At 36.4% G+C, this 24,690-nt stretch overlaps 1 protein-coding gene across 6 annotated transcripts in view; it reads right to left on the bottom strand.

The window, feature by feature from the left end:
* Positions 1-24,483, bottom strand: part of Ccdc15 (coiled-coil domain containing 15) — a 74,715-nt gene extending 50,232 nt beyond the window's left edge. For 5 of the 6 annotated variants that reach the window (XM_005378449.1, XM_005378450.1, XM_005378452.1 and 2 more), the window contains exons 1-4: positions 24,248-24,483; positions 23,728-23,916; positions 20,898-21,059; positions 19,855-20,046 (exon numbers count right to left, since the gene is read on the bottom strand). In XM_005378449.1, coding sequence (XP_005378506.1) covers positions 19,855-20,046; positions 20,898-21,059; positions 23,728-23,907 — 534 coding nt within the window. In that variant the 5' untranslated portion in view covers positions 23,908-23,916; positions 24,248-24,483. The remainder of the gene's footprint in view (positions 1-19,854; positions 20,047-20,897; positions 21,060-23,727; positions 23,917-24,247) is intronic. The other variant, XM_013511257.1, reaches the window with a different exon arrangement.
* Positions 24,484-24,690: the final 207 nt, after the last annotated feature.

Below are 24,690 nucleotides of genomic sequence, written 5' to 3'. Positions count from 1 at the left end.
AGCAGGGCCACCTCTACCTGTTCATTGAAATTTTAATATCATCAACTTTCCCTTGAAGGGAAATATGGCTATAACTTAGGATATGACTAAATACTTTGTGATTTAATAATGAGCAAAAAATTAAAGAAAAAAACCTCTACCACCAACCTTGTTTTCTCACAGTATGCCATTTGCTTGTTCCTTGCTTTTAGAGATTTATACTACTAGCCAGAGAAGGCTTTAAACATTACTCCGTTCTACCAAGAGGAGGACTTCCAGATTTGGGTAGTTGAAGAGTAAAGGGATCGAAACAGTTATTCACAATGTAAAAGGAGATATATGAGTTATAAAAAGAAAAACAGAGCCTTGAATGTGCCTGCTTTTATTAACTGCCAACTGCAGTAGGTGTTAAGGTCCCCACATCATGTGAACAAGGACTCAAAAGCTCCATTGTAATGAATCTAAAGTGAAGGTTCAGTACCTTCATTTTCCATCTGGTCCTAACTTTAGAGTCAGACTAATTACAGTCACGGATATTTTGGTGGGCCCAGCAATCCAAATATGTGTTATGTTTCTACTGTTTTTCTTTTGTTGCCTTAAGTCTCCACCAAACCTCAACTTTGTAAAGGGCTTCTCACTGACCTGGTCACGACTACAGCAGGCTGCAAAGTGGCCACCCAAAGACACTATGCCCTCTTCTCTAGATCCTGTAAATGTTACCTTATGAAGAAAAAGGACCTTTGCAGATGTGATTAATTTACGGGAACTGAGATTAGGAATAATTCCAGATTATCCGGATAGACAATAAACACCCTTTTTTTTTTTGTTTTTTTTTTCCGGTACCAGGAATCGAACTCACGACCTTGTGCTTGCCAGGCAGGCGCTGTACCACTGAGCTAAATCCCCCAGCCCCTAATAAATGCCCTTATAAGAGACAGGTAGAGAGCGATTTGACATTCAGAAAGAGAATGGGATGCAAGGATGCAGGCAGAAAGTGATCCATTGTGGCAACAAGTGAAGGAATGCCAGAAGGCACAAAAAGCTGGGGAAGTCAAGAAACAAATTTTCCTCTAAAACTGATGGAGAGATCATGGCCCTACTGACACCTTGCTTTTGATTCCGTGAAACTAATTTTGGGCTCCTCACCTCCAGAACTGTGAAATGATCTATTTCTACCATTTTAAGCCACTACATTTGAGGAAACTAGTTTACAGAAGCCACCAGAAACAAAACTCAAAACAAGAGCCAAAGTTAGCAGTAATAAGCATCAAATGAAAACATAGAAAGCAGGATATTACTATCATAAAATTATGATAATTAGAATGAACAAATACATAAGTGCACTTCTTACTGTAAGATAATGGTGATCACAATAAATATATGAGACTGTGTAGTACATATATGCACTTGCATGAGTACATACATATTTATATATGTATATATATTTATATGTATGTGCATTCACGAGGTGGGCATGGTCATATGTGTAATCCTAGCACTCTGGGAGGCTGATGCAAGACGAATGAAAGTTCAAGCCAGCCCAGGCAACTTGCCAACTTAGTGAGACCCTGCCTCGAAAACAAGGCTGTGGATGGAACGTAGTATCAAGGCTCTAGGCCAGTGGTAGTAAGCCAATGCACATATGCTCTTGCAGGCATGCAGAGCCCTGTCAGCACATGGGTCACATCACCCGAGCATCGCCCTGGCAGCTGAGCATCACAGAGCCCATAGAGTACACACAGATGCCATGCACATGCTCAGAAAGGAGTAGCAGTTCAGACGATGACATCACGAGCCAGGACCCATTAGGTGTGACTCATTCAAACCTTGACATGGCCAGTCAGGGCACTGCCAAATATATATATATTTTCTTGGACTAGTAGTGTGCTTTAATACATTCTTTTTTGATAACACAAGATTTTAGCTTTGAGTTTTCTGATGAAAAACTGAAATTTAATATCTAAGAGTTAGCAAAAAGATGTTCTAATTAGGAGAATGAGATTTTTAAATATTGTGCTGTTCCCCTGGCATATCTGAATCTGCAGCATCATATTTAACTGTTTATGAAGAATTTTTAAAAACAAGAGCAAGTATATATATATTTCCTTCGACTGGCTGGGATTTTAGCAGAAGCCCTTGTAAGGTAGGAAATGTGTGCAGATGCCTCTTTCAGAGCAGACCAAAAGCTGGTGTTCATTTGAACACTGTCCCCTTATTCTGGTGGTCATCAAATTCAAGAGGAGCCCCAGCTGAGAATCACTGCCACAGATTGTTGACTCAGAGAATATCCAATTCTTTGTTAACTGATATAGGGATAGATTTGTATTGGGTCCTTCATTTTTAAAGTTTTGTATTTTGGAGACTCCAAGTTTTGAACACCAAAAAATGACAGCGGCAAAAAAAGCAAAACCAAAAACAAATAGTGGAAGATCACTCCAAGAGGCCTGGACAGAGTCAGGCAATGGGAAAGTGTTATGCGTTCTGTGTAGTAAAGGTATTGTGTGTTGCACATCAAGTGTCAGACAGCACTTTGACATCAACACAAGTGTTGCCAAAATTGGTGAAGCTGAAGGAAAGAGTTTCTTGGAAGGGAAATTGAGGAAACATCACTCCCAGTATCTTACTTTTTGCAACTATCTTTCTGAAACAAATGGCCACGTTATCTGGGAGTAATTCCCTTTTTCATGATTTCCCAAACAAGGATAAAACTGCACAACAGATCTCTGCGATGCCACTTAGCAGAAATACTGTTAAAGATCGAGTCCTGGGCATGGCAAGCAATGTTAGCGAGCAATAAGCCACTGACTTACAAAAGGTAGCCAGTTGTTATTCCATGTGCTTGGATGAAAGCACAGATAAATAATCATAGAGGGCTAGCAGTAATTTTGTGTTCTGCTGTTGGTGACTTTGTGAGAGAAGAACTGGTGAAATTGGTGTCTCTGCCTGGAATAAGACAAGGAACAGGTGTCTACAGTGCTGTGATGGAGGCCTTTTGTCACAAGATATAGATCAGAAAAAGTAGTTGCAATTACGAGTGACAGGACACGTGCATAGTGGGGGCAACATCTGTTTTCATGCAGTCTTTGTTATTAAAGAAGCAAAACATCCAGTCATTCAGATTCTGTGTATTAGACATCAAGAAACTCTGTGCCATGGAAATCAGCAAAAAATTAGATGATGTCCTCAAAGAAGTCACAAAATGGTGAATTACATCATCACTCATGCTCTTAATTTTTGACAATTTTTTGATGAGATTCAAGTACAGTATAATACTTATGTACAATAATCTCCAGTGGCTGAGCAGAGGGCAAGTCCTGGACAGATGTGTAGCCTGCTTGGATAAAATTAGGTTGTTTATGAATGAAAAAGGGCAGGAATATACACAGCTCACTGATATGGCCTAGCTTAACAACCTCATGTTTTCTACAGATTTTACCCTAGACTTCAATGTATTTGAGCAAAAAACTACAAGATGTAGGGAAAACAACAGAAAGGATGTTTTGTGATATCAAACATTTGAGAGAAAACTGCAGGTTTTCAGAAGAGATCTTGAAAGTGCGCAGCTAAAATATTTCCCAAATCTAAAAATGCATTAGAAAATTCTCCAGCATTTGCAGACAATCCTACACAACAGGAAATCTAAAGGAATTTTTCTAGCATTATAGTAGCTGTGAGGTAACAGATTTTCACACTTCTTTAAGATGGAGACCGCCATGTTTTCTTCTCCAGATAAAGCCAAACTTGAAGAACTTGATCTTTCCCGCTTATACTGGTTAGATTTTGGTAATCTAGAAATGAGGCTATTATATCTTCAAGAAAGCTGTACTTGGAAAAATAAACTCTGTGACATGTGGGCAACACTTGAGAAGATAGAAAAGACAGAGTGTGAGGGGGTGACAAAGGACAGCACAGTTGGTAGTTCTGAAAATGAAATCCTTAAACTGGGGAATTCTCTACCAAATAATTATTGTCAATAAAAGCACTTGGGATTGCTTTCCTTACTTTGTTTGGATCATCTTATGCTTGTAAGCAGCTCTTGTCAGTTTTGAATTATATCAAATCTGATAGAAAAGACAGACTAACAGACGACCTGAGTGCTGCATGAGCTGCTCTTAAACTAACAAAGTATGAGCCAAGGTTTGAAAAATTAGCAGCATGCACACAACAGCAAAGATCACATTAACTGTGCAAAAGCACACCAAATGTAAACTTCTCCCTTTCAATAAAAAGCTGTTTGTATCACTAAAAGCTCTGTTACTGTACTTTTCTCTTAAAACAAAAGATGGTTATGTATGAGTTGCTTTTTGAAACTAAAACCTCAGTATTTAGATTTAATTGCAGTGTTGGTACTTTGTGATACGTAAGTGGGTTTTAGGTTGCAGTTGGGTACCTGGTCTCTAAAAGGTTTGCTAAGCGCAATCAATACCTCAAAAAAAGTACATTTATAAATGTGCATGTGTTATATGTATGAATACTCAAAATATAAAATTTTATCAAGTCTTTTATACTAGAATCTTATACATTTTCTTTCTTGCTTTCTTCCTTTCTTTCTTTTTTTGAGACAGGGTCTCACTATGTAGTTCAGGCTGAACTCACAGCGATCTTCCTGCTTCCTGAGTGCTGGGATTACAGGCATGCACCACCACACTTGGCTTAGACATTCTTTTATAGTTGTTTATCATTCTTTTATAGCTGTTAATCATTATTACTAAAACTGACCAAAATTTTAAAATTCCCTGATGAAAATGAATTACTAATAACTGTATAGGAAACCTAGCAAACGAAAAATAATTATGTGCATGTACCAACTCATGATGGGTGTAACAATTATGTATGGCAAACATATACTAATAAAAATAAAAATTAAAAGAGAAATGTCAGAGTTGGGTGTGGTGGCACACGCTTGTAATCCCAGCACGCGGGAGGTTGAGGCAAGGGAATCCCCATAAGTTTGAGCCTAGCCTAGGATACATAGTGAGAGCCTATCTCAAAGAAAAAAGCAAGTAGTAGGGCTACATCCTTATCTAATGACATCAATAAAAATGCTTAAATTTTAAAAATCAAGAAGGAGCACTACAAGTATATTACTTAGAAATGTGAATGCTAATAACAAAAGATAAAAATTTTAAAAATTCAAATAGTCTTTTTGAGGAGGAAGAAATAAGACAGTTTGCAAAGCACTTCTGTTTTAAATTATAAACACTGTACACACCTACTTATTTTTAAAAAATTTTTATCAGTACATGTTTGTAGTGCATGACTATATTCACTGTAGAAAACTGGTACAGGTACAAGGCATCTCAGTTTTTACCCCTTCCCTCCATCCTACCTTCATTTATTTTTGTGTTTAAAGTACGTACATATATGATCTTGATAAAAATAGAAATGCAGGCTGGGGATATAGCTCAGCAGCACAGTGCCTGCCTGGGAAGCATGAGGTCCTGAGTTCAATTCCTAGTCCCCCCCACCCAAAAAAAAAAAGAAAAGAAATGTAAAAAAGAAAAAAAATCCTTGACTATTTCCCTCACAAAGCTACCTCTTCATATACAACAGAAATATATGGGTATATCTGGGGCTCTCATATTGCATATGTAAATATACATACTATGTCAGACCTTAAGAATATCCTAGAAGAACAGAGGCCTAAAGAATATAGGCCTAAATTTTCTTCTGGTCAGAAGAAAAACCACTGCTCACAAACCTTCACTCATACTGACCCTTAAAGATGATATCCCAGATGTACCAGACAATCAATGATAGTGTCTTCTAAAGAAAAATGCCACTCCCACAATATCTAATAAAAGGACAGCCTCCTCCCTAGACTTAGCAGATTAGAAAAGAAGCTGCGTAGAAGTATACTAAATAAATACAAATCTTGATGCAACGTTTTCTACATACAACAATGACATAAAGGCCTATCATAACAATTAGCAAAAACTGTCACATATTAAAACCTAAAAGTAAATACAATCACATTAAAAAAATTTTCAGCCAGGTGTGGCAGCACATATCTGCAATCCCAGCACTCAGGAAGCTGAGGCCAAAGAATCCTTGTGAGTTTGAGGCCAACCTGGGCTACACAGTGAGTTCAAGGCTAGTCTGATATACACAGCAAAACCTTGTCTCAAAAAACCAAAAACACAATAAAACTTGACAAATATAAACATCTCCAGTAACACTATTCATAGTTCATATATCATTCAGTTCTTTCTAATTTGTTCATGTAATTTTAATTAGGGATAAAAAAGATGGAGTTTATATGTAACTATATAAATGAAACAATAATATTAAGCAGCATAATAGGAAAAGACAACAGAAATGATCTAATGTTTATAGTATTTCCCCTATTCTATTGCCATGGTGGTCTAATACCATTTGTGAAATGCCATAAAGACCTACCTAAACTGCAAACAGTGGCATAGGCCTGTAATCCCAGCTACTCAGGAGGCTGACAGAGAACAATGTTTTCCCAAAAATAAGACCTGGCTAGAAAATAATCAGCCTTGAAAACTAGATATCAAAAATGCCTGCCCTAATTAGCCTGTCATTGCCTTACCTGCCATCACTATTCTCTTGCTTGGTGGCTACTCAGTTTTAGCACTAGACTCGTGTCCTGAGAAACACCTTCATCTTGAGCAAACAGGGAAGGCTGGTCACTCTACGAGAGCAACTGAACCCATCAAGTTAATGTTTAAGTACTACAGTAAAGATTAAAGATGCCATCCTACTGCTACCACTGATGTTACCCTTTATTTAGAAAAACCTCTCAAATTGCAGAATCTTTACAGGGAGTTACCATTTGTATGAGAGTATGATTCTGCCTTTATTACCCATGTATATTCTTAAACTTTCCCACTGTTTGGGTTAGGCTGAAGTGTTATAGCCAAAACAGCTGAACTACAGCACAAGTTTTTCAGTAGGAGATTATAGAAAATTTAGCAGGTTATTTTACATCACTTACACCTTTACTTAATTACAAAAAATAGTAACTTCCATGCTACTAAAAAACTGCAGGATTAGGGATGGAAATCAGTGAGAGAGTGTTGCCTACTATATGTGAGGTTCTGGGTTCAATCCTCAGGACTGGAAAAAAATAGTATAAAAACCTGGAAAACTGACACTGTAATGAGAGAATAAAAATAAGGCAGTAAAAGGATCAATGAGGAACAAAAAGCAGAGATAAACCATGCTAGAAAAGAAACAGTGGTGAACTGAGTAATTTATAGATTAAAAAATTACTACATGGTAAGAATAAAACAAATGTAAGTTGTTCTTCAATAACTGCCAAAATGAGGTACTCAAGCATCATAGAAACTCCATCCCTAAAGATAATTATCTCCCTAACAAAAAAAGGAGCTGTTTCTACTTTATATAGCTATAAAATTGAAATTTCTATGATCCTCATTTCTAACTTTAGGTACCTAATCTTGTTTGATCTTTGAGTCAGTAGATAATACCACATATTTTATATGACCATAAAACTGAAATTTTTTTCCATGATTCCAGTTCCTAAATTTAGGTACCTAACCATATTTGATCCTTGAGTCAACAGGTAATACCAAGTACCTTTAAGTACAGGGTTGGGTAGGGATATATAATAAGATCAATCCTAGACAAATCTCGTTTGAAAGGCAGTGTTGTATTCAATTCTTGGAGTCATATTTAAAAAAAAAAAGGAAAAATTAAACAGCATTCAGAAGAATTCAACCAAGGCATTAGGAATGTAGAAATCCAAAAGCAGAAAAATGATTAGGTACAAGTGAAGACCTAAACTGCTCTTAGATGATAATTTTAGTTTTTTATTACTTGAGAAGGCAAAACTAAATACATTGAATTGACTAAATATATTGAAAAAACTGTCATAATAATTTCAAGTCTTTTAAAAATGAACCATCAGAAAAAAAAAAACAGTAAGATACCTAACACTATTAGTGTCCAAGCAGAACACTAATGTGTATACTATATTACAATGTGTAATAAAATATTAATATTATACATTAAGACATAAATCTTTAATATATAATTATATAATTATGGTATATTCTAATTATAGACAACACAGAGTTTCATTAGACAGGATGGTAGGAATTCACCAATGGTTGTTATATTACATACTATCGTCTTCCTATAAGTTGCTCAGATTACCAGACATAAGCATTTTTTTTACATTATTATTTTCTTATTCTCTTTAATGGTTTGATCAATCTTCCATTCTTACATCTGGTAATCTGAGCAACTTCGCTGACGATAACATGTAATATAACAACCACTATTAATCCCTATCATTTGGTTTGAAACCCCATATCATGTTTAATGCCCTTGCTTTGTTTTGTTTGTATTTTGCTATTCTTCTGTTTTTTTAACCATTCTCTTTAAAATAAAAAATATATATTATAATTATAATACAATATGATTTTTATATATGTAACAATTTTTCTTTTCACTTTGAAGATACCACCACGTATTACAGCAGCCATTGATATTTTCCTACTAATCTATCAATAACTGTGTTGTTTGTGGGGCTGGGGATTTAGCTCAGCGGCAAAAGTGCCTGCCTGGCAAGCGCAAGGTCGCGAGTTCGGTTCCCGGTACCGGAGAAAAAAAAAAAAAAAAAAAAAAAAACTGTGTTGTTTGTAATGTTCCTATCCTATTTCATAATGTATGTTTATTATTATGTGTTTCCTACAACAACCATTGAGAATAGTTAATGATTTTTCAATAGGTCACTCATGTATAGCTCTATTTATATTCTTTAGAAGCCACTTTGAAGATACCAAAGTATAGCACAACAACTCTTGATAATCTCCTACCTCTTTTGTCTGTAACTCACTATTATTTGTCTATTTGTTTTCCTGAGAAACTATTTTGTAGATAATAATATGTAAAACGATAACCATTGATAATTTCCTACCATTTTGTCTGTAATTTGCTAAGTCCCCCCTATTATTATGTTATCCTTCTTTTATTCTTTAAAATAAAATTAAAAAATAAAATAAAATAAAAGAATTTTTCTTTTCAGTACTAGGATTGAACCTAGTTTTGCACTGAGTTATACCCCTCTTCCTTTTCATTTCATATTTTATTTTGAGAAAAGGTCTTGCTAAATTACTAATTTGCCTGCACTGGGTTTAATAAAAGAATGCTTTGTACAGAGAGAAAGGTAGGATCAGATTAGGTAACTTTTTAAAACACTCAATTAAAAGCTTAAATTCAAACATGGAAAATGTCTAACGTATACAGAAGTAAAAAGAATTGTGTGTATGTGTGTGGTACTGGGCACTGAACCAAGGTCCTTCACACTGAGCTACATCCCCAATCTTTTTTTAAAATGTTTTATTATGAGATAGGGTCTTACTAAGCCACTAAGCTGCCTAGGCTGGCAGGCATAGTGGGGCACTCCTACAAGCTCAGCACTTGGAAGGCTGAGGCAGGAGGATCACCACAAATTTGAGACAACCCTAGGCTACACAGTGAGTTCAAGGCCAGCCTGAAGTACATAGTGAAACCCTGTCTCAAAAAAACAAGGATACTGCCATGCGCCCAGCCCCTTACATGTGCAAAGCGCACAGGGAAAGTGAGTGTCCTGCTCCCAGCTGATGAAGACCCTGGAAACACATGCCTCACCCTAAGCCAATGAAAACCCACCAGAGCCCCACACCAACAACAAGAAGACCAAGGAATCTGGTGCCTCACACCCAAGCAATGCCAATGGCTTCTGGGCCATGAGCCAGACCCAGGAAGGCCCAGGAACAGGAAGACCCAGGAACAGTACATCCACCTCCAGTCCTTGGGTTCTCCAAAGCACAAGGCAACAAAGTTGAAAACCAACAGAACAATCTGACTGAAAAAGACACCAAGGCCAAGAAGGACAGTTTCACTTTAGGACTGAAGTGACAGTCTTCCTTGGGAGATAGGCTTAAAGAGGACGACAGCTAAAGATACCCTGGGATCCCCTGCAAGGCTCTGCTCAGACCAGGAAAGTCATGGGGCCTGGAAGTAAATGTCTGACAGGGCAGTCCTAAAGAAGACATTTCACCTGGTGGTATGTTTAAACTATCTATATTCAATCTATACTCAATAAATGTTAGTTGTTTTAGCATTAGAAGAATAAAAAAGTACAAGAGTATGTGTGAGGGTAACTGGTATTCTCTCCACGTCAATACCTAGATTGTCCAGAGAAGGGGGTCATAAACAATACTGTGACCCACTCTTGAGGAACTAGGCACTGGGCCAAAGAATTTACAAACCCCAGCACATAACAAAAAACAAGCAAACAAACAAAACAGGAACTATAAAAAGACAAGGCAACAAAATGCCTCCAAAAACTCCCAACTCCCCCCAGGTCAGTACAGGGGCACTGAGGAGGAGCAAATCATAAACTACACAGCAGATAAATGCGAAAGGGCATCAGTGGAGTTCTATAATGTGTTTGGTGAATTTCAAGAAGATATAACTAATCACACAATAATCGTCATGAAACAAATGATCAGAAAGTCTAGAGAATACACTAATAAACAGCTAGTGGGCCTAAAGAAAGAGATGCAAAACAAGAATGTCCAGCATAAAAAAGGAGTGTATAAGAAAGCTCCAAACATCAATCCAAGAGATTAAAAACATGACCGAAAGTATAGTTTGTGGAAGTAATCAGTGTGAAGACACAGTGTCAGACCTAAAGGACAGGGCTGTGGTCAATGATCAGTTAATGAGACATACCTTAAAAACAAAAGAACATGAAAAATGGATCCAACATCTCCTAAATGACTCAAAGAAGAAGAATTAAAGAGAAATTGGAATTAGCAAAAAGACAGTACAAAAAGCATTAAAAGAAAACCTGTTTGCCTTAGTAATAGAAAACTTTCCAGATTTGGAAAAAATTTTAATGTGCAGAGAAGCAAAGTATATACAACCTTCAGTAGCAGTGATCAGAAAAATACCACTCCACACCACACAATAAATAAAATACCAGAAATACAACACATAAACAGAGTCTCAAAGGCTGCTAGAGAAAAGCAACAAATCACCTAGAAAGGAAAACCTATCAGAATTACAACACATTTCTCAACACAAACCTTAAAGGAAAGGAGAGCATGCCATAAAGTGTCAAGCTCTTAAACAAAACAACTTCCAACCCAGACTGTTTTATCTTGCAAATCTACCTTTCAAAATGCATGAAGAAATAAGATTACTTCCATGATACAGAAAACCTAAAGAAATTCACAACCACCAAACCAACACTCCAAAAAATTCTCAAGGACATCCTAAGAGGAAACAGTGAAAGCTAACAATGATAAAGGTCCAATAAAATGAATACATCTGGTGGGCTAGCATTTAAGTAGAAGGGAAAGAAAGTAAAAACAGCAACAGGAAATTAATACAATGACAGGAGTAAGTTAATATCTATCAATTACAACTATCAATGTAAATAGATTCAACTTCCCAATCAAAAGACACAGATTAGCAGAATGGATCAAAAAAGAAAATCCAAAAGTATGCTGTACACAAGAAACACAATGAATACAACAAAAAAATTACAGACTAAAAATTAAAGGATGAAAAACAGTATTTCATGTAACAGGAACCTGAAAACAAGCAGGAGTAGCAATCCTATTTTCAGACAAAGTAGATTTCAGGCCAAAGCTGATGAAAAGAGGCAAAGAAGGACATTACATGCTATTAGTTAACAGAACTACTCAAGATGAAGAGGTAACAATTACAAACATATATGCACCAAAACACAGTGCACTGAACTTCATAAAACAAACTCTAATGGACATAAAAGATAAAAAAAAAAAGTCAATACCATTATAGTGGGGGACCCATCATCACAAATAAATCAACTAAACAAAATATCAATAAAGAAAACATAAGGAGCTGACCCAAACCTTTCAACAAATGGACTTAACAGATAGTGTTCCATCCAACAACAGAATATACATTTTTTTAACCTTCACACAGTACTTCCTCCAAAACAGACCACATATTAGTGAAAAAAATATGGGGCCGGGGATATAGCTCAGCAACACAAGCACCTGCCTGGCAAGCACAAGGTCCTGAGTTTGATTCCCGGCACCAAAAAAAAAAAACCCAAGCACAAACCAATGCGAAAGAAGTGAAATTTTACCATGCATATTATCACATATTATCACATTGCAATGCAATTAAACTAGAAATCAATAACAAGTGAAAATGCAATTAAACTAGAATTTAATAGCAAATGAACCACAGAAACTATGCAAACATATGCAAATTAAACCACACATTCTTGCATCAACAATGGGTCACAGAGGAAATTAAGGAAGAAATGAGACAATTCCTAGAATTAAATGGTAATGTCAGCACAACATACCAGAACTTATGGGACACAATAAAAGCAGTCCTATGAGGGAAGTTTAGAATGGTAAATAGAAAACTGGAAGGAGCCCACATAAATCACCTAATGATGCACCTCTAAGTCTTAGAAAAACAAGAACAACCCAAACCCAGAGCTTGTACAAGGAAGGAAATTTAAAGATCACAGCTGAAATTAATGAAGAAATGGAGAGCTAAAAAAGAAGAAGAGGAAGAACAACAACAACAAAAACAAGAACCAACAAATTGAAGAGCCGGTTCTTCGATAGAAAAAAGAAAATAGACAAACCTTAGCCAATTTTACCAAAATAAGGAAAGAAAAGATACAAACTGACAGAATTAGAAATGAAAAATGGCTGGGCATGGTGGTGCACACCTGTAATCCCAGCACTCGGGAGGCTGAGGCAGGAGGATCATTTCAAGTTAGAGACCAGCCTGGGCTACAAAGTGAGCTCAAGGCCAGCCTGAACTGCATAGCAAGACCCTGCCTCAAAAAGACAAGAAAAAAAAAAAAGAAGAAGAAGAAGAAGAAATGAAAAAGGAAATCACAATGGACACTGCCAAAATCCAGAAAATTATCAGCAACTACTTTACAAACAATCACAGAACTCAGAAATGTAGATATTTGTAGATACATATGAATTGCTAAAATTGAACCAAGAAGACTTAAAAATCTTGAACAATCCAATAACAGGAAATGAAACTGAAGTGAAAATTTTAAAACTACCAATAAGAAAAGCCCAGAACCTAAGGGATTCGTAGTTAAATTCTAAAAGAACTTCAGGGAAGATCTAACACCAATACTGCTCAAACTTTTTAATAAAATTGAAAAGGAAGGAGTATTTCCAAAATCATTCCCAGAAGCTAATAGCATCTTGATCCCCAAGCCAGACAAGGATTCAACCAAAAAAGAGAATTATAGGCCAATTCTTCTAATGAACACAGATGCAAAAATTCTTAACAAGATACTGGCAAACAATGTGACAAATCACCAAAAATATCATATATTATGATCACGTAGGCTTCATTTGAGGCATGCAAGGATGGTTCAACATATACAAATCAATAAATGTAATTCATCATATAAACAGAACCAAGGACAAATATCACATGATCATCTTAAAAGATGCACAAAAAGCCTTCAACAAAATCCAACATGTGTTCATGATAAAAACCCTGAAAAAAATAGGTATACAGCCAGGTGTGGTGGTGCATGCCTGTAATCCCAGCTCAGGAGGCTGAGGCAGGAGGATTGACCTGAGTTTGAGGCCAGTCTGGGCTACACAGTGAGACCCTATCTCCAAAAAAAAAAAAAAAAAGATAACAGAAACAAGTATAAAAGTTCCTTATCTCAAAATGATAAAAGCAATTTATGATTAAGCTATTGCTAACATAGTAAATGGAGAAAAGCTGAAAGCTTTCCCTCTAAAATCAGGAACACGACAAGGATGTCTATTATCACTATTACTGTTCAACACTGTCCTTGAAACATTAACCAGAACAATCAGGCAAAAGAAAGAAGTAAAAAACATACCAAAAAAAAAAAAAAAAAAAAAAAAAAAAAAAAAAAAAAAAAAAAAAAAAAAAAAAAAAAAAAAAAAAAAAGGGCCAGGGATCTAGCTCAGTGGCACAGTGCCTGCCCAGCAAGCATGAGGTTGTGAGTTCAATTCCTGATACCAAAAAAAAAAAGGCATACAGGAAAGGACAATTCAAAATATCATTACTTGTTGAGGATATGATCTCAAAAACTCCACCAAAAAACTCCCAGAATTGATGACTAAATGCAGCACTATAGCAAAACACAAAATAAACAAAAATGAACATTCTTATACCCTAAATAATGAACTCACTGAGAAAGCAATTAGGAAAAGAATACCATTCACAATAGTATCAAAAAAATTAAATACTTAGATATTAACCTAAGGAAGTAAAAGACCTCTATAATGAAAATTATTCAAAATGAAAAAAGAAAATTGAGGAGGACATCAGAAATTGGAAAACTGTTCTTTGTTCCTGGATAGGCAAAACCAATATAATCAAAAGGGCTACACTTCCAAAACCATTATACAGATTCCACACAATCCCAATCAAAGTACCACAGAGCTTTCTCACAGAGCTACAGAAAATAATCCTAAAATGTATGTGTAGTCAGAAGAGACCTAGAATAGCAAAAGAAATCCTGTGTAACAAAAGCAAAGCAGGCAGGATCACAATCCCAGACTTGAACTTATACTATATAGCCACAGAGATTAAAACAGCATGGTACTGGCACAAAAACAGGCACACGGATCAATAGAACAGAATAGAAAAAGCAGAAATAATCTGACACATATACAGCTCAGCAAAAAACATACCCTGGAGGAAAGATAGCCTCTTTAATAAATGGTGTGGGAAAACTGAATATCCACATGTAGAAGATTCACTCTAAACCTATATATCTTACCATCTACTAAACTAAAATCAAAATGGATCAAAGAACTAAATGTTAAAACAGAAACAATCTGCTGGAAGATAAAACAGGTACAACTCTTGATATAAAAATTAAAAAAAAAAAAAATGACCAGGTGTGGCAGCGCATGCCTGTAATCCCAGCACTTGGGAGGCTGAGGCAGGAGGATTGTTGCGAGTTCGAGACCAGCGTGGGCTACAAAGTGAGCTCAAGGCCAGCCTGAACTGCATAGCAAGACCCTGTCTCAAAAAGACCAAAAAAAAAAAAAAATTATATATATATATACGTAGAGACATAGGCAAGGACTTGCTGAACAAAACCCCAATGGCACAAAAAATGATACTGAGACTGAATAAAGGGATCATATCAAATTTTAAAAAGCTTCCGTACAGTAAAAAAACAACCAGCAAAATGAAGAAACTATCTATGGAATGGAAAAAAATTTTGCCAGCTATTCCACAGACAGAGAACATCAAGAACACACAAAGAACAATATCAAGAACATATAAAGAATTTTAAACATCAAGAACATATAAAGAACAACCTACAGAATGGGGAAAAACTTTTGCCAGCTACTCCATGGACAGAGGACTAACATAAAGAATATATGAAGAACTTTAAAAGATAAGACCCAATCAACCAAGAGGCAACCAAAATAAATAGAAGTACAAATGTCCAGTAAATACATGAAAAAAATGCTCATTATTGCTGACCATCAGAGAAATGCAAATTAAAACTAGGCCAAGACGCCGGGTGTGGCAGCGCACGCCTGTAATCCCAGCACTCAGGAAGCTGAGGCAGGAGGATCATTGCAAGTTCGAGACCAGCCTGGGCTACAAAGTGAGCTCAAGGCCAGCCTGAACTGCGTATAGAGACCCTGTCTCAAAAAGACAAAAAATAAATAAATAAATAAAACTAGGCCAAGACACCACTGTACCCCAGAAAGAATGGCCATCATCCAAAAATCTAACAATAACAAATGCTGGTGAGGATGTAGGGAAAAAGGAACTCTACTACATTGTTGATGTGAATGTAAACGAGTACAACAACTGCTAAAATTAGTATGGAGATTCATCAAAAAACTAAAGTAGAAATTCCCACTTAGCTGTCCCCTCTAGGGTATCTTCCCAAAACAGTTAAAATTACCATAGTACTGGGATACAAGCACACTCATGTTTATAGCAGAATAATCTATAATAGCTACATCTTGAAAATAGTGTGTTTGTTCATCAACGGACAAATGGATAAAGATAATGTGCTATTTGTACACAATGGAGTACTACTCTACCACTAAAAAGTGGCTTTGCAGGTAAATGGATACAACCTGAGAACACAATGTTAAGTGAAATAAGTCAGACACACAAGCTCAATACACAAAATCGCATACATCCCATGGTTTTCCTTATATGAGAAATACCATACATAGTTCATGCACGCACACACACACACACACACACACACATAAAAAACAAAATAGAAGAGATAAACAGCAAATAGGGAAAAGTTCAAATACTTCCCCAAATTAAATACTCCATTTTAAAAATATTCCAATATATAATTTGTTTCATTTATACTAATAGTTTATCTTAGTTTGTTGAAAAGGAAGTTTGTGTTTTTATCTGTTTATTTCTTGTTTGCAAGAATCTTTTCGGTTTATGTCTTATACTTTGAAGATAATGATACAGGGAATAACTATTGCTATTCTCTTATTATTTGGCTATGAAAATTTGTTTTATGTTTTCACAGAATGAAAATATTTAAAAAAAGAAAAAGATGAAAACCCTACATTGCCCAGGCTGGGCTTGAACTTGTGATCCTCCTGTTTCAGGCTTCCAGAATGCTGCAATTATAGGCATATGCCACTACTCCCAGCTTTAGCTGTAACATTAGGAATTCCTTTGCCTATCCTGTTTTATCCATAACTCCCTATTTCATCTCTCCCTTACATTATTTTGAAGTATATTCCAGATGTCAGGTCATTTCACTCATAAATATTTCAATATGTCAAGTGAACTTGAAAAACTTCCACCTCTAAGATTCTGTTTCTATAGGTCCAAAACACACGAAAACCAAAAAGTCCATTAACATTCATAAAGTGAATTACATTCACCATTTACTCAACTAGTTGTAGATAAATTAAGGCAGTGAGTACTTTAATAGTTTCATTGTCTAGTTTCATGGTGACACCTAGTGGATAAAAATGAGAACAGACATGGTAAGATTAAAAGTATCTAATGTCATGGAGTTCTATAGACAAAAGTTCCCAGACCCAAAACAGCTAAATAACTGAACATTCTTCAGTATTTCATCTTCTTTCAAGGAAAAAAACCCTGAAAAACAGAATATAACATGTAAGGCATTTTGCGGTGTGTGTGTGATAGGTGGTACCAGGGGTAAAACCAAGGGCTTTCACACTTTAGCTAGATCCCAGCATTTTTTCCCCATTTTTGAGACACAGTCTCATTAAGTTGCTAAATTGCCCAGAGTGGGTCAAACTTGCAATCCTCCTGCCTCACTTTCCAGAGTGCTGGTATTACAGGCCTGCACTGCCACGCCCAGCTCATTTAATTATTTAATCTCCTACCTACTTAATCTTATTTTTTGTTCTCTTTTATAAACTACCAATTAGAAAGTTTCTACCACTTATTTCCCAAATATACAAAGCTCACTGCAGATTCTAGCTTTTTAATTGTTCGTCTTATCTCAAAAATTCTCTTGAATTTATTGATTTAATTCAGCTTCCCAATTCAAACTATACCATCCAATTTCATGCACATTCATGTTTATACACTCTTCTATGAAATCTTCCCTACAATTTCCTCTGAACTTAAAAATTTCTGAACTCCTATGGCACGATTTTATTGCCAAATATAAGAAATGTATTTATATTATTATCTAATAGACAGGGCTTACAGTATTAGCTTTGTATATCTACATGGACATATAAACCCATGGAAGGTTTTTACCAGTATCCCTACAATGCTTAACAAATACTATGCATTCAAATACTGCTGACTTATGTATTCTGTGCATTTATTAGGCAGATGAAGTCAAATCCTTGCTACAGTGGGATTTAGAGCTGTAAGTACCACAAGGCAAGGACTGGGTCTATCTTAGTGACTGTTCTTCTCTTTGCATGTTATGTAGTGCCTGGTCAGATAAATATTTGCTGAACAAATTATCTATAATCTTAAAAAGAAAACAAAAAATTTTATAAAATTATTACTACACAAGAGATGAAGGGAAGGAGGATGGAGGGGGCAGGGGAAGGGGACATAAAAAATATTAAGATATGTACCTGTACCAATTTTCCATAATGAACGTAATCATTATTTGCTATAAACCGATACTAATTTAAAAAGACTTATTAAAATAAGTTTTAAAATTATTAGTATAAACCAAACAAGGAGGACAAAAAGTCAGTTTGGGACAAAGGAAATTCCTTTTAAAAATTCAAAATGATAACATGTGCTTTTCAAGCTTTCCTATTTATACTCAAAACTGAACTGATTATTAGCAAGCACATTAACTCAGCCAGCAATAGAGCTTTTACTTTCATACTTTTACTTTCACTATTTTCCATATTTTCCTCTGCTCCTCTCACTATCCCTAAGAGTTTTTGTTTTGGTTTGATTTGGTTTTGGTTTTTGAGACAGAGAATTTATACTCCTCTTGCTTCAGCTTCCCAAGTGCTGCTAAAAGTTTTTAAATAAAATATAGAACAAGATGAAGGAGAAATGAAGAACACATCAACTGGACAAAAGCTCAAATATAGGAAGAAAGAGCTGATTAGATGGAATTAAGTGATTTGACTGTGTCTACTCAGAGTTTAATTTTAAAATATCAGACACATAAGTCACCAAATAAAAGTTAAATTTTTCCAAAAAGTCTGGATATTCTATGTACTTATTAAACTATTACTTGATCTACAACTACAGATCCATTTACCATGATAATCAGGTTAAAACAGAAAAATAAGAAAGGCCCTGGCATGGTGGCACACACCTGTAATCCCACCACTTGGGAGGCTGAGGCAGGAGGATCGCCGTGAGTTCAAGGCCAGTCTGGGCTATATAGTGAGCTCCAGCCACCCTGAACTACACAGCAAGACCCTCTCTCAAAAAAAAAAAAAAAAAAAAAAGAAAGAAAACAAAACAAAAAAAAAAATCAAAGATAATAAATGAAATACCCCTTCATTATACTAAATCTTTTTGTAACAAAAGAATTGTTTCTAAAGCTGGGCATGGTGGCACATGCCTATAATCCCAGCACTCAGGAGGCTGAGGCAAGAGGTTCGTTGCGAGTTTGAGACCAGCCTACAAAGTGAGCTGAAGGCCAGCCTGAACTGCATAGGGAGACCCTATCGCAAAAAAGATTAAAAAAAAAATCATTTCTACCTGTATGCTACAAAGTGATAGCTATTTGCTCAGAACACAATTTCAGAAAAATTGGGAAAATCTATGATCTTTGACCTAAGCCTTTTTCTAATAAATTTAGAATTGTAATACTTTAGCACCTTTCTTTAGATGATCCTAAAGCACCTTACCAAAAATAAATAAATGTAAATTAGAAAATCATATATAAAAATAAGCATTATCCTACCATTTCCCATTTTACAAAGATTAAAAAAAAAGGTGATTAAAAAATGAAAGTAAGCCAGCCACAGTGACACACACCTATAACCCCAGCTATGCAGGAGACAAGAGGATCACAAGTTCAAGGCTGGTCTGGGCAACATGATAATGAGATCCTGTGTCCAATAAAAAAGTAAAGTTGTGGGGCATGGCAGCACACACACCTATAATCCCAGCACTCTGGAGATTGAGGCAGGAGAATTGACACATGTTCAAAGCCAGCCTGGACCACACAGTGAATTCAAGACTAGCCTGAACAAAATAAGAAATAATGAAGTTGAATGTATAATGAAGTTGAATGTGTTAACTCTAATCCTATTTCATATACATATATACGTGTACATGAAGGACTATATATATATATATATATATATGTAAGAAATCCCTTATTTTTAGTTTAAAGGATGGGGAAAAAATCATAAAGTAACACACATATGTACTTACAGCCTGGGCTTGTTGTTGAAACAAATGACTCTGATTTTTTTCATCTTCTACTGCATCCCCAAGCATCTGGGAAGGAGGGAACCTAAAACTTCCAAAAGCAGCATTTGAATTGCTTGGAAAAACACTTGTCCTTTTAGGAGTTAAATGTGCTGGATCAAAAGATTGCATGGCTACAGAGCCTTCTTTTTCTGCCTACACAAAGAAAAAATGACAATGAGATTTCATCTCAACTTAATCCAATCAAATAATGCATCTAGAGGTAGGCATGGTGGTGCATGCCTATAATACCAGAACTCTGGGAGGCTGAAGAAGGAGAATACCAAATTCAAGCCCAGTCTGAAAAACAGCAAGACTATTTGTCTTAAAAGACAATATAAAAAGGGTTGGGGATACAGCTCAGTGTAAAGGGATTGGATTCACTCTCCAGTACTACAACAATAAAAATAAGAATACCTCTAAGCAGCCAAAAGATTTTCAATTAGCGGGTAGGGGATTAGCTAGCAGAAGAACTAACATTTACCAGGCACCGGGCTGGGGATTTAGCTCAGCGGCAAAGCGCCTGCCTGGCAAGCGCAAGGTCGTGAGTTCGGCTCCCGGTATCGGAGAAAAACCAAAAAAAAAAAAAAAAAAAGAAAAAAGAAAAACATACCAGGCACCTATGTGTTAATAACTTATTTAAGTTTTCTCATCTAATTCTCACACAATCTTGTGAGGCAAGTATCATATCCCTATTTTATAGATAAAGAAACTACAATTTAAAAGTTAGGTAATTAACCCAAGGTCACATAGCTACTAAATAGCAAAATCAGAATTCAAACACATGCCTAAATCCAGAATTCTGTTATTATTTTTAACTATTTGGCAAAAGCAGAAAAGTAAGTTAAAAGAGCATAAGGATAAAATATATTTTCTCTACATAAAAATCCACTGTGCTCACTGAAAATCTAATTATACAAAGCACAGAATCAAAAGAAAGTGCTTCTGTTACTGCCTAATAGCTTATTTCATAATACACATACTTTTCAGCCTGAACTCGGACTCACTTTTGAACTTAATGCTTCATAAGACTTCTGAAGCTGTTGCTTTTTTCTCAGCCTAATTTGTTGATTGACTCGGTGTTTGACTTGTCTCTGAAAATGTTTCAAAGCTTCTTCTTTTCTTCTTAATTGTTCCTTTAGTTCTTCTTCAATTATACATGCTGAAGTCTTTAAATATAAAAGATAGAAAATGAACTTAAATGTTAGTAGTTTTGCCTATTAGGAACGTAAACAGAGAAGTCAGGATATGATCTTAAAAAAATAATTCAGTTCTATGATCCAAAATTCCCAGAAAAATAAGGAAATCAAGAGAGATCAGAGTCAATGATTGAAACATGGTTAATGAGTATCAAAAACTTAAACCAAACCACAAAGTAAAAACTGGAATTCATGAATACTAAAATTGTAATTTTTTATTAAACTAAAACTAAGTAAGGTGTCTTCCTTACTTCCTGGTGAACCAATTTAAACTCACTTCTGTTATACATTTTCTAAAATGTGTAAACAGGGCAAATACAGCAGATTGTTCACCACTCAGATAATGTATATAAAATGCTCTAACACATAGAATTATGTTCCTTTTAACTCAGCATGTCCTTCCTCTCATTTCCATGTAGTAAAGATCTACTTGGCATAGTGGCATACAGCGGTAATCACAGGACTCTAGGAGGCTGAGACAGAAGGATCCCAAGTTCAAGCCCATCATAGACAACAAGACCCTGACTCAAATTTATAAAAATAAAAAATAAAAAGAGCTCAGGATGCAACTCAGCACAAAAGCTCTAGGTTCAATCTTTAGAAATACAAAATAAACAAACACTATTATTCACTCTTTAGAAGCATCAAATCTCGCACCAGTATTTTCCATAGCACTGTGTTCCTCTGAGCTCTTATGTTATGGGAACTTTCATTTTACTAATGTTACTGAGTATAGTATTTACTGACTCCCACATTAAATTAGAAACTCTTTGTTTCCCCTACACCTTATAGTTTAGAACCCTGACTTTAAAGGTACCCAATAAATACTTACGTAACTGCTCAATTCCACAACATATTCTAAACAATCTGAAACATTTTATCACATTTGAGTTCCTAACCTGCATTCAGCTCCACAGTAATCAAAATAATAGCAGTTATCACTTTTAAGGCTCTATTATGTGATAAGCTCTTATGTCACTCTAGCCTCAAAACCACTTTCTGTAAGGGATTACTTTACAGATGAGGAGACTGGGTTTCAGAAAGATAAAATAGGACTCAGTAGCAGTCCAAGGTCCTATACTTGGCTAGGAACCGAACTAGAAGTTTCTCTTACTCCAACACTTATGTTCTATTCTGTACTGCTTTTCTCTTGCATATGTCTTTCCCTCATAAGGAATTTTCAAATTACAGTAAATCATCATCATACTTTCTTCCCAACTGCTTCTCTCCCCACTCCTCTTTTGTTTTTGTTTGTTTGTTTTTCCAGTACTGGGGATTGAGTCCAGGGAGTGCCGAGCTATACCCTCAGCCTTTTTTATTTATTTATATTTTGTTTTGAGGTGGGATCTAAGTTGCACAGGCAGGCCTCCAACTGGCAATCCTCCTACCTCAGGCTCCTCAGCAGCTATGATTATAGACATGTACCAACACACCTAGCCTAATGCTTCTACTAACACAATAATTACAACTTCTAAATCTCAAGTTTATTTTATAGGCTGTAACAAAATTCTTTTTTAAAGATACTTTTTATTAATATATGTTTTCGATACATAATGAATACATTCATCATGGGTAGTTAGTATGTATCGCATCTTAATCCTTTTTGTTTCCCCTTCCACTCCCTTTTCTATCCTCCCTCCATTCCTAGATCCCATTCCCAACTGTAAAAGGTCTACCTCCTTGTTTCCTATCATCTGTCTTTTATTTTGCTCTGTCATGCAATTCTTAAAACAAAATTAATTTAAATTTTCCAAGAAATCAATCCTATAAATTATTCTGTGTGAATATGTTTCATAGGAGTGGGATGTACAACACAAATAGCAGAGAACAATTAAGCAAAATAATTCCAAAGAGATACAGGTAATAGAGCCTGAACAGTTGATCCAGATTAATTCAAGCCCTAGACAAATTTAAGTCATTCATCCTATTTCATTTAATTCCATTTTCTCCATCTGCCCTTCTTTTACTCCCACATTAAGATTATCCAACATTTTATTGAAGTCCATGACTTATTATAGATTGTGAATCTCTACAATAAACCAGAAATAAGAGTATACCAGCAATTGCAACAACAGTTTTCTTAGCAAACACCATTGTGCAAGCAACCAAAACCAAGAACACGCATTCTGTCACATGTTAAATAGCTCCTAGAATGAAATAAATTTCTGAAATAGTGAATTAAACAAAGAACACATTTTGGATAATTCACATATGGAACTGCTCCTTAAATTACATAGTAGTTATTCTCCAAAGATTATTTCTTCTACTCCTCTCAATAAATCAAGCCTGGTATCCATGCTCTTGTGTAGGAAGCTCCTGCAATGAATTTGATCTGAATCTGTGCATCTCAACTGAATGAGCCAGAAGTGTCAGCACTATCATTTCTCCAGTTTGTGCAGTAACCTTACAAATACCTTGTTCTGTATGTCATGGTCTGTATAGTAGGTGAGCAATAACTAAGTAATTAGATTATGCCAACTAAAGCTGCAGTAAATTTTGGCAAGTACATATTTGTTGTATAATCCTAATTCAAGAGTATGATCTATTTATAACAAAAAGAAACAGTAGGCACCAAAAACTGAAGGCTAATAAAAGGCGAAGGGGGTTGTCACTACATCTGAATCAAACTGACACTCACATATGCTGGGATCTCGGAGCTATTTGGTGAGGCAGGTTCCACCCATGCCCCAACTGGTACGACAGCTTGGTTCCTCTCAGCCAGCACTGCCAACACGTCCTTGCTCTTCATGGGGTTTAATGCCAGGGGCAAATCTGTCACATTGCGATGCTTCTTGAGGGGGCACCTACGTCCTGGCATCTGTGACTCCTGGTTAGGAGAAAGGAAAACCTTAAAATCTTCAAATGACTGCATTAAAAGCTCAAACTTTTAACACATTAAGCCACAAGCCTGCGAAGAGAAGCCCCAGAGGAGGCAGAAGCCTGGTGAGGAACAGAAAAACTGGGATTGTGGAGAAAAAGGAAGGGAAGCAGAAAGGCAGGAAGAGAAGTAGGAAGAAAAAGACGGAAGAAAAGGTTTTAAATGCCCCGTACAAGTTATGGAGATAAGGGAAAAGAAACCAGGATCGGACTGGGAGAACGAAGATTGTGCCCAGCGGTACCAGGCTGAGCTGGGTCGGAGACAGAGTGCAAATACCTACCGTTATCGGTACCCAGTAAGAGGAGACGCGCTGCGCCGCGGGGAGCTTCGAACCAGATGAAAGCCTGCTTCTGAGGCCCCAGGAGCGTATTCCCGCTGAGGCTATACAGGCTATGTATCGGCAGCAGCTGTCCACAGGCTCACACTTTGCGGGATACTAAGGAAACCATCTCAAATTAACCGCCACTCTCAGGTGCCACAGGCTAACCCGCCCCGCCATCTCCTTGCGCCCGCCTCTTCCGGGCTTCCTTCAACTCCAATGGGCTGGAAGGGTGAGGGGCGGGGGTTTCCGGCGCTGCTCATTCGTCACTTCCGCTTCCTGACTGGGCGGGAACTGGTGGGTTTGGGGGTTGGTAGATGATGTACTGGCGCGGGCGTTGCCCGCCAAATGCTGCAGGAGCTACAGTACAACTGAGACCGTGCTAAATCCTCCAAGAAAAGGAT

The sequence above is a fragment of the Chinchilla lanigera genome, unplaced genomic scaffold (genome assembly GCF_000276665.1).
Source record: "Chinchilla lanigera isolate Chin_1 unplaced genomic scaffold, ChiLan1.0 scaffold00011, whole genome shotgun sequence".
NCBI lineage: Eukaryota > Metazoa > Chordata > Mammalia > Rodentia > Chinchillidae > Chinchilla > Chinchilla lanigera.
This window is presented reverse-complemented; position numbering and strand designations above follow the sequence as displayed.